We start from the raw sequence: 11,446 nt of genomic DNA on the forward strand, positions 1-11,446 counted from the left end.
TTCTTACTGTTTTATTGAGGTTTACACCTTATATCTTTTGTATTGATTCCTTCCATGATGGTATGGATGGAGTACTACACAAAAGGCAGCCAAAGCCAGATACATAGCAACCATACTTGTATCGACCAGAATACTTTCATATTATGCAAATGTAGTGTTGATGTTATTAACAATTTTAATAACGTAAAGCACCATTCAAAGTATACTTTAATAACTCCAAAAATATACTTGATTATACTTTATAGATGTAGGCGGATATCCTGACTTTTGTGTTGCTGCCAGAATAAAACCAAATGGTGACGTGGAAAGAAATATCCGTAGATGTACGGAAAATCTTCCTGCGCTTTGTGTTTCAGTTGGAAAAGCGTCAAACTCACCTTCAAAAACATCTTCTACACTTTCACGAGTTACTACATTTTCTACTAGACTTGAAAAAAGTTCTCCATATCTAAGAAGTAAAACACTTCAAGGACAACCAATATCTACGTACTCAATTTCACTAAGAAGTACATTGTCATCTAAAATTGTGTCTACAACTGCGGCTCCGAGGAAAACAACTGGTATGTCTAAGGCAGTAGATCGAAATAGTACATTCTCATCTAAATATGTGTCTACAACTGCGGTTCTGTGGAAAACAACTGGTACATCTAAAGAAGTTAAAGAAACTACCTCATATACTCCGTACTTGAAGGAAACTTCATCTACAGTACTTGAAAAATTTACCTCGTCAGATTTACCGGGTAAAGATAGTGTTTCAGGTACTTGCAAACTAACTATATAATGTGATATATATTAATGTTCATGACATTACCATATCTTTTGTAATATAAAAATATAAAACCAGGCAAAGATATGAATTACAAACTCATTTGAAATAATAGAAATATAAAAGTTATTTAATTTTTAATAGTATGGTCGAGCGGCGGTGGGTTAAATTTTATACTTCGTGGGTTGGTGGGTTTGACCTACAGTATGTACGTAAACCGGGTTTTTTTAAGAGTGTAGTTTAGTTTAAGGTCGTTTCCACAAAATGTAAATCGTTCAAATGATTAAGCTAATTTGTATGGCAACTTACTCGGGGTCAAACAGTTATCATGATCAAGCTGATAAAAATACACATTTTGCTAACTTGATATAACGATGAAATAAACCCTTTAAAAAGACTTCGATAACTCATTACAACTACATTGGGACTGATAATCACGACTCGTTATCACAAATTATTTATGACGAGTTAGTTTAGTCTTGATAACGAAAAAGCTATGTCGTTTTAACAATTATGCTTCGTAGTTTAAAACAAAAACAATTATGCTTTGTTGCTTTATCAACTTGCGGGCATACGATACAGATTTGATCCCATAATGTTTTTTACAAGCCTTTTTTCCAACTAACAAAATCAGATATGTTATGAAAAATATATCTTAACTAAGCAACATCATTATCTCCTCTGTATCTGTATTGTAAGCCCTGAAAGTTAAACTGCACCTTGCTTTTTTACTTTTCGACATATTTCATTCCGTCAAAAATCCAGTTTTTCAATGGAAACCACTTAATTTGTATAATCTTCTATACAATGTCTTTTTACAGCAATACTTATCATTGCCATAGTAGCTGCGACAATCTTGATAGTCATCGTTATATTAGTAACGATTGTTCTGTGCAGAAGGTAACGTAGTTTTACTTTTTATTTGATAGTCCCCTTATTATATTTAACCATTTCCGTTTATACTAATTGAATGAAATTGTTTACCAACCGTCCTCTTTGCATCTTATATATGTATGTAGGGTTTATGTACGATCTTATAACGTAACCCGGCGTTTATGGTGTTTGCTACTCTGAGGTTGTAGTGAAACGGATATACAATATATGTATTGAGTATCATACAAATAACTTATAGTTTGTTATTACATTAGACACACAGTTCGAATAGAGATCTGTTTCAGTTTCAATGCATGAAAGGTACGGCCTTCAATACGGAGCCTTGGCTCAACCCGAAAGGTAAGATATAAAGAGACCAAAAATTACTAGTGCAAAACAATTCAAACAAGAAAACCAACGGTCGAATTTACAAAACAAAAACCCGAGAAACTCTTAATATAAACACAATCAACAATCGACAACTTCGAACTCCAATGAAATTTCATGAGTCTTTTGTAGACGAAACGTGCGTCAGGCGTATATACTAAATTTAGTCCTGATATCTATGATGAGTTTACCTATACAATTCTTGCCAGATTTTTGTAAAACTTAAACTGTAGGTTGATATCAACATTATCTTGGACAAATTCTATAATGGTGAACAATCGACCCTTTTTTATAAAGAGTTGAGCCTCTTGGACATATCAAAATTATGAAAATGGCCTCGTTAGCGTTCTCACGGGTACAATTTTGTCAGATTTTTATAAGACTTTTACTATAGGTCCATATCAGCAATATCTCGGATAATTTCTATACATATTATGGTAGATGATTGACTCTTTAAAAGAGTTATGCCTCTTGGAATGTAGAATATGTTTAAAACTGGGGACATTGGAAATATGTTCTTTTATTTATTTGGAATCAGTTTTGAAAAATTATTCTTCTCTTGTACTTCAAATGGATAGAATTCGCAATGAAATTTTGAATTGTTTTACATTATTTTTTTACCTTTTACAGTTCATTTTCCTATAAATTAAGTGACATAAATATAAACAAAATACTGGTAAATCAACCGTGAGAAAAGTGTTTTCGTCATCAATTTATCATAAAACCTGCATACGACTGTCATCTTATCTTAACTTTAGCTTTAAGTTTTATTTTTCAGAAAGAAAAATACCCAAGTTCCAATTTCAAACGAATCATTGGCGATGGTCGGAAAAGAAGTAATGTATGCACAAGTAAACAAGCCGACCGTTAAACGTGACCACAGCACGTCAAGCCAAAAACCACAGCCAGCTGCATCCGATGATACATACGACCACATGGATCATCATCGACTAAGTCAGATCCACAATCCAACAGAAAGTAACTATGACACCATGCGCAGTATTGCAAATGCAGGAGAAGAGGAAAACAACTATGACCACGTGACTGGAACTAAAAACGAATCTAAACGATTTGTAGTTGATGGTGCCTCAAATTACAGTCATGTTGAGGTGGAATGCCACGAGGTTAAAGACATATAGTTGGAGTAATCGAAATTAAGTTGTATATGTACTTTTTTCAGAAGAACATCAAGCATGCATTTTTTAATGCGACAAGACGCTTAAAATATATAATCAAGGATTTGTATAGTAAGATCTTGCTATACAAATCCTTGATATAATCAACATGTAGATGAATCTTAGTTTACACACAAGTCACTATTATTGAGTTTGAGAATTGTATTTATACAAGACCGTTAACGGAATTCACTATTTTATACAATCAATAGACGTATCTGCATTGAAAGGTCGATGTGAAAGAGTGAAGATTTTACAAGTCCTTGATATAATCAAATATATTGGTATCAATAAAGAACGTTCAATATTAAGTTCTATAGTAGAATACATCTTCAAAAATGATGCTTATAAAGATGGTTAATTAGTGATGCAACCACATAATATTCCTATTATGTGAATTTTATATTTTAGTCACAAGTTGATTGTAGCCCTATTTATTTTGAAAATATAAAAACAGACAAAATCAAACGTTTTGTGAAAATGTAACCAATTTTTACATTTCTAACCTCCATCATTTTTTTGTACGTGTAAAGTGTTAACATTTTATATCATTAGAGTGACCACTGTTAACTTGAATCGTAGTGTACACATAATTCACTATAATTGAGTTTGAGAATTTTATTTAATACAAGAACGTTAACGGAGTCGAATCACTTTTTATACAAGCAATAGAAGTATCTGCATCGAAAGGTCGATGTGAAAGAGTGAAGAATATATTCAAAATTATATCCATCAACTCAGCATTTCGATGTGATACTGCAAGTAAACACATATTATTTGTGTATCGAGTATGTCCCATGAGAAGCAAATTTTAGCCCAAAACAAAGAACTGTGTGGCTTGTTCAACTTAATATGTAAGCAAAGAATATTTGACTAAAAATTCTTCACTATTTCTATAAAATTGAGAAAGGAAATGGTGAATATGTCAAAGCGACAACCACCCGACCATAGAGCAAACAACAGCCTATGTTCATATATGTTATTTATTTTTTTGGTGTTTATTTCTATGTATTATGTATATATATATATATATATATACTATGACTTAGACCTGTTTTAGAAGGTACTTAACGAAAGTCTATTTTAAGGATGTGGGAGAGATTTTTATTTTTTAGTGTTTTTGGTTATATATTTTTTTTTTTTATTATTATATACTTGCAGTGCGCCCATTAATATAAACTCGATATAAGTTTATATTTTATATCAATTTTTAATTTTATTGGAATAAATTTGTTATCACGTCAATTTATCAATTTTTAAAGCAATGTAAAATTACATTTCTTCCAGTATTATTTTACAAAAAACTATGTGCATGATAAATCTAATAAAAACTTACAATAAAGAGATTCTGTCGAAGCTTTTTAAAATCGTATATGATGTCCTAAGATTGCATTGGAACTGAAAATTAAAAAATCTAAACGATTCTGATACTAGTTACCGCAGGAAATCCAAGCACATGTCGTACCTACTAGTAATGTTTTAGACATTTTACCATTTCTATGAAAATTATGTGCCAACAAGTGTTAGAAAAATTGACATTTTGAAAAAACTTTTACTACGTTTAAAATATCTAATTTTTGTTTAGCTCAGATTGTTTACTTTTATATATTATTGTATATTTGCTAGTTCAATGCTTTTGATTAAAAGTAGTTTTGTCAATGTTTGCTTTCATTTGATCCAAAGCTGCATACATGAAGTTTGTGCGCATCAATTTCGTGAATGTATGACGTACAAATCAGAAAATGTAAATGCACTTGAATGAGATTTTCGTTTACTTAAAAAGAAAATGTATTTAAATCATTAGATAAACATATTGCTATTATATTTTAAACAAATCAGGCCGTTAGTTTTCTCGTTTAAATTGTTATCTTTTCTTATTTCGATGACTTTTAAAGCTGTCTATGTTGTATGGGTTTTACTCATTGTTACAGACCGAACAGTGACCTATAGTTATTAGGGTCTGTGTCATTTGGACTCTTGTGGATAGGTGTGTCTTTGACAATCATACCACCTGTGTTTATTCTTTAAAGTAACGTAAGTGTAAAGTAATTTTTACTTGATAACTGGTATTTTAGATCAACTGGTGTCATTAAATTTCTATATTTTTCACTTTCAACTGTTGCCAAACTATAGGTCAACCAAAATCAATGGAGATCACAAAAGCATCGGTTGATTTTTTTTAACTGCCTTTGGTCAGAGATATGATGACAACTTCGGTTCTTCACTAATGATTGTTATTGTCTTTTGTCTTATTTCCAAGATTACACCATGTTTTCTTGGTTATATAGACTCGTTTGAATTGTTTTACATTGTCATTTCGGGGCCTAGACCTTTTATAGCTGACTATGCGGTATGGACTTTGCTCATTGTTGAAGGCCGAACGGTGACCTTTAGTTGTTAATTTTTTGTGTCATTTTGATCTCTTGTGGAGAGTTGTCTCATCGGCAATAATACCACATCTTTTTTTTATATAAATTTTAAATAAATTACAAATTTCTCCATTATTTGTTTAACCTCATTATTTTGTTTTAAATATGCTTGTTACACTATTGACAATAATTATAGTATAACGCATTGTGTATTGTATTAATCTGCTAATAACATAAAATACATGTAAAAGTTGCATTGTCCCTAGGCTTTTTTTAATTTCTTATATCAATCTGATTAATTGTCATTTGTTTTTACAGCTGATCATTTTTATTTCGATAAACTATTGTGTATAGCGTGAATGTACCCAAATTGCACCTATTTTGACAGTTGTTTCGCTTACGTGTATTTATGATCAACACAAACATGTGCATTCTGTGTTTATTTTGTAGATGCATCCTTATTTACTATATAGTTTCTCCAATTTGATTATGAAATCATATTGAATCATAATAAAAACGGGTTTGGACAAACCTCCGAACGATCCTTGATTCTGTAATGAGGACTACCTATATTCCATCCATTCTTTGATCCGCATCCGTAAACATCGACTTAGCGATGTTTTGTGTAATTCTTAAAATATTTAGAACAATTCATTTCTTAAGAGGTTGATGTTGGTAAGATATTTTTTTTGCTTTTTTTTATTCGACTTGTAGAGGTCGCATTGAGACGTACATTTGTATGTAGGTTTCACTTTAATTCCAGAGAACACATCATCTGTTGATACATACTGTGAAAGTTTTATGCATGTCTACATATAATTAGCTATTTTAAAAACGAGCATATTAATGTCAAACAAAAGCAAAAATGTTTTGTCTCAACAAAAAATCTGCTACTTTTTTTTTGTGCTATATAGGTGCAATTTATGTACGCTACATGCAATTTGGGTGTTGTGACGTTACTAATTTGTGGCGATGATTGGGTGCAAAGATTTAAATCATTTATGCTTGAATTTTGTTTAATAAAAGTAAAATTCTTATCTTCGTGTGAGAAACAACGTCTGGTGTCTCTTTCAAACCTCCTGATATTTTAGAAAGACAATAATGGCAATTTGCTGTAAAAAATTTATGAGGATCAGTTGGTTTCTCAAAAAAAACTTTGAAATAAAGTGGATATAAAATGCAATGAAAATGAAGAATGGGTCAAAAAGACAACAACTCGATCAAAGAGTAGAAAACAGCAGAAGGGCTGCAATGGGTCTTCAACAAAGTAAGATAATCCCTCAACCGGAGGCGGACTTCATCTGTTCAAATGAGTCATTTTCAATAGCAAAATTTTTCGACGTGCAGATTTTCCTATCCTAATATATGTCAATCGCAAAATTACCATAATGAATTGTGAAAAGTTCGTTTTTATAAAACATATTTGCTAACAAGTACTTAGTCTACATCACTTCTAGTACGTCTCACTGATATAACACGATATAATGAGCAATATTTTGCTAGCAGTTTGAGCTACAAAATGTAAACTTGAGAACAATAATTTTCCTACAGCAGTGCAACAAAAGGAAACACTCTACAATTTTAGACTTTCAAGCATGCATTTCATGCATTTATATTATCACAAACCAGTTCTAGCCTCGCAGCTAAAATGTTGCAGCTGTGTTTGCAAATAAGTTTATCCTCCCATTTCATTCGGCATTTTATGTTGTGATTTCCCAATGCGCGTTTTTCTTTTATCAAGTTAACAAGATACATTCATCAATAAGACAACCAGACAATAATTTTAAGGAAGCCATCGTGAGTTGGTTGACCGTTAACGGTTATGGAATATCCGTTTCACAAATGTAGACGGATAGGTTCCAATTTGCGTAACCACTAACCACAATCCCATCCGCTTTTCCCCGAAGATGATCTTAAAAATTCAACTTATTACCGGGTTTTACTTACATGAGCAACTCAACGGATGCCACAAATGGAGCAGGATCTGCTCAGTCTACCGGAGCATCTGACAATAATCTGTTTTTTTTTTTCTGATTTTGTTCGTGTTGCTTAGACTTTAGTATTCTATGCTGTGTTTCGTGTACTGTTGTTTGTCTTTTTGTCTTTATTCTTTCTAGCCATGGTGTTGTCAGTTTATTTTCGACTTATGATTTGTATTTAAAAAAGAAGATGTGGTATGATTGCCAATGAGACAACTATCCACAAAAGACCAAAAACATTAACAACTATAGGTCACCGTACGGCCTTCAACAATGAGCAAAGCCCATACCGCATAGTCAGCTATAAAAGGCCCCGTTAAGACAATGTAAAACAATTAAAACGAGAAAACTAACGGCCTTATTTATGTAAAAAAATGAACGAAAAACAAATATGTAACACATAAACAAACGACAACCACTGAATTTATAGTCTCTTTGAAATCTTTTGCCTCTCTTTTTCGAACGATTAACGAATGTCATTTTGATATCGTTGATCATCATGACACATCTGAAAAGTAAGATAATCGTAAAATCAAAATTAAAAGATTCGAATGATGTATGATTGTTTACTTAAATATAGATATTTAGCAATTTCGAAACAAATATTGTGGTAGATATTCCTCATATGTTCAACTTTGATTTGCTATATATCAATGTTACGGTTCTAGAAATCTTATACAGGTATCAATTGGGACCTATGCTACCGCTTCAACCTTCTATTGCCAAACTTTCTTTTGTTGAGATTTTGTTAGGCCCTGTGCTTTTAGTTCATATACATTTTGTATCTATCATGATGATATCTACAAATAACAATATATTTTTTTATGGTTTGATATCACAAGTAAAGAAGACCTATTAAAAAAGAATTTTAAATCGATATTTGAACATGATCATCCCTTCTCAATTCATGTTTGGAAAAAAGATCGCAAAGATCTGATAAAAGATTTAAACTACTTGTTCTGAGTGTATACGAAAAGACAATTTCTGATGAATGGTGTGAATAACTTGTTTGAGTGCATACGGAAGAAAGTTGTAATTATCTGAATTTACAAACGTCCTAAAATGTTACTATGAAGTTAATTCTATATTGTTTAACATATTTAGACATTATGGAAAGGCCTTCGTGTTAACATAATTATACACATACCATTTTCGTTTACATGTGAATTTATATACAATATATGTTTTACACATGAAAAATCCTTGCTAAATATTGCAATACCAGTTCATTCTAAAATTAAGAAAAGATAAGAAATGTTATTTATGTACAACCTGTTATATGTCTTACCATTTAAAAAAAAATTTAAAAGCGATTAGATTTATGTTCTGAATCTTGAATGCTTCAAAACTTCTGTATCGTCTAAAAGTCAATGTTTGATGTGTCTGAGCTTTTGATTTTACCATTTGATTATGTTGATTTGGACTTTTATCTAGAAGTTGACCATGCGGGTCGGGTTAAAACAACACTTTGCGACAAAAGAGATGAATTCAGCTTCCCAATTGTTACCTTTTCATTTTTAAACCAAGAGATCGAAATGGTGAAGTTTTAATCATCACTTCGTAAACATTACGGACGCCATCATGAGTTGGTTGAACGTTATGGAATATTCGTTATACAGATGATATCGGATATGTTCCTTATGTCGAGACTACAATCCACTTCACTTTTCACGAATGTGACCTACCGAATTAGACTTTTTACCGGATTTCTTACAACATGAGCAACACGACGGGTGTCACATTTGTAGGAGGATCTGCTTTCCCTTCCATAGCACCACCTGAAATCATCCCTAGATTTTGGTGTGGTCCGTGTTGTTTTTGTACCCCTATTTGTGACAATTTTATCATGCATCATTGTCAATATAATGGAAATTGATGCCACTGTCGTACAATTGAGAGGTTTATCGCTATAAAACCAGGTTCAATCCATTTTTTTTTACATTTGAAAATGCCTGTACCAAGTCAGGAATATGACAGTTGTTGTCCATTAGTTTGATGTGTTTCATCTTTTAATTTGTCATTTGATTAGGGACTTTCCGTTTTTGAATTTTCCTCGGAGTTCAGTATTTTTGTAATTTTACTTTTTTTCAATGCAATTGTCAGTCAAATTTTTTGTTTACTTGATATACGCTTATCTCTACATAACATGAAAAACACCGAAATGTCTATAATTTAGAGTTTTCTTATTTCTCAAAATCTTAGCTAATGTAAATACAATTTACGAACTATACCAGCATTATTAGTTTGTATGCCAGACGCTAGATGCATGTCTGTAAAACACTCAAATGAATAAAAAAAAAAGTTAAAAGGTCATATCAACATTTACACGCGTGGTTAAGAAGATTAATAATCAATGTTTTGTTGGATTGAACTTAATTAATAAGTGTTACAAATCTCCTATTGCGCCAACAGTGCTCATGCTACTTATATTTCATTGTTTTGACACGAAAAGGGCAACTGTAACCAGTTTCATAAATATTCAATTGAAAAAAATCCATCTGACAGCAGATCATTTCACAAGAACTGTTCTATGCATCGTCTTTATATTATTGATAATTATAGATAACATCACTGTATCTCGGGCAATACCAATTTTTTTCCAATGTTGTGCTATGCTGGGTTTTTATAATTTTTATTCTTTTTGTGTGGTTTTTTTTTTTTTGTAATTATAAGATATCCTGTTTCTCTGTTCGTTTTACAGAAATAGTTCATACTGTTTGCAGTATTATATATAAGATTAAAGATTTCGTATCGATCAATTGAACATATCAAGTTATTTATACGCTATGTATGACCTTGATTAAAACTTACAACTGGTGATACAGAAAATAAAAGAAGACAGCCCAAAAAGGTCAATTATATGATTTTGATACAATTATAGTTTCACCCAATTCTCTTGCATGACGTGACTTTGAGAATTGCAAAACAAACAACACACAATACAACAGTAGGATTGCAGACTTCCGCTGATACGGATAAATGCAATGATAACAAAATTAAACAAATACGAGAAGTTCTATTGTTCAAATAAAATTTCAGAAGTTTCTTTTCCATTAAATCAATTTTAAGTATTTGTAAATGTACGACAGGAAATACAATCTTTCAGTTTAAACAAAATAAAACTTCCTGGTAAAATATATCTGTTATATCAGTAAACTCTAACTCAAATTCATTGCGACGTTGAATTGTTTTATAATCGACCATTCCCATTTGATAATTGTATAGATTTTAAAATTCATTTTCGGAATGTATATATTCAAGGCCAAAATATTTCAGTCTATGAATGTTCTCAAATAATGATTATTATTTCACTATTTAACTTTCTTTAGTGATTGAACAAAAAATAATCTCTTGTTTTATATCATATATTTCGTAGATAATGCCCCTTTAAATGAACGAGTAATCTTCGTCCACTATATTTATGATATTACTACTGCCGCACTAATTACTAAATCAGCTTTTTCCTATACTGCTAAGATCGTCCTGAATATGCATGAAATATTTGCCACTGGACGTTAAGCAACCAACAATCAATCAATTCTATATTGCTTGCATTATGATGCCCTATGACGTACACGGAAGTATAAGGATGACCTACACTTAAAGTACATTAATCTATAATTTCCTGTAATGTATAAGTAGAAATAGAAAACCAATTGAAACACTTAACAGTTTATATTTCATGTAAACGGGGTTTAAACGTTTTCTATGTATAGTAAATATTCATTACTTTTAGTTTAAATTTACAGTTATGGTATGATCTATTATTCTGTAACAAATTTATCGAGAAGGCAAATATAGGAGAAATAATTGTCTTAACTTGACTCGGTGATGATCGAATTTATTTTAAGAGTCTATTTTCCGGCTCCGCAAACAGCTAACATTTACAATACTATG

General features: G+C 31.3%; 1 protein-coding gene across 1 annotated transcript; it reads left to right on the plus strand.

Annotated features, from left to right (window-relative positions):
• Window positions 1-251: 251 nt before the first annotated feature.
• Window positions 252-4,078, plus strand: LOC143081753 (uncharacterized). Its single transcript, XM_076257472.1, has 3 exons — window positions 252-758; window positions 1,588-1,666; window positions 2,805-4,078. Exons 1-3 carry the CDS (start codon window positions 563-565, stop codon window positions 3,163-3,165), a joined length of 636 nt encoding a protein of 211 aa, XP_076113587.1. The 5' UTR covers window positions 252-562; the 3' UTR covers window positions 3,166-4,078.
• The last annotated feature ends 7,368 nt before the right edge of the window (window positions 4,079-11,446 follow it).

This window comes from Mytilus galloprovincialis, chromosome 7 (assembly GCF_965363235.1).
Source record: "Mytilus galloprovincialis chromosome 7, xbMytGall1.hap1.1, whole genome shotgun sequence".
Classification (NCBI taxonomy): Eukaryota; Metazoa; Mollusca; class Bivalvia; order Mytilida; family Mytilidae; genus Mytilus; species Mytilus galloprovincialis.

Bases quoted from the DNA above. Each gene is read 5' to 3' on its own strand.
- LOC143081753 (XM_076257472.1), top strand. From the start codon at position 563: ATGTCTAAGGCAGTAGATCGAAATAGTACATTCTCATCTAAATATGTG. The intron at 759-1,587 runs GTACTTGCAAAC...GTCTTTTTACAG, and splicing joins GGGTAAAGATAGTGTTTCAG to CAATACTTATCATTGCCATA. The intron at 1,667-2,804 runs GTAACGTAGTTT...TTTATTTTTCAG, and splicing joins ACGATTGTTCTGTGCAGAAG to AAAGAAAAATACCCAAGTTC.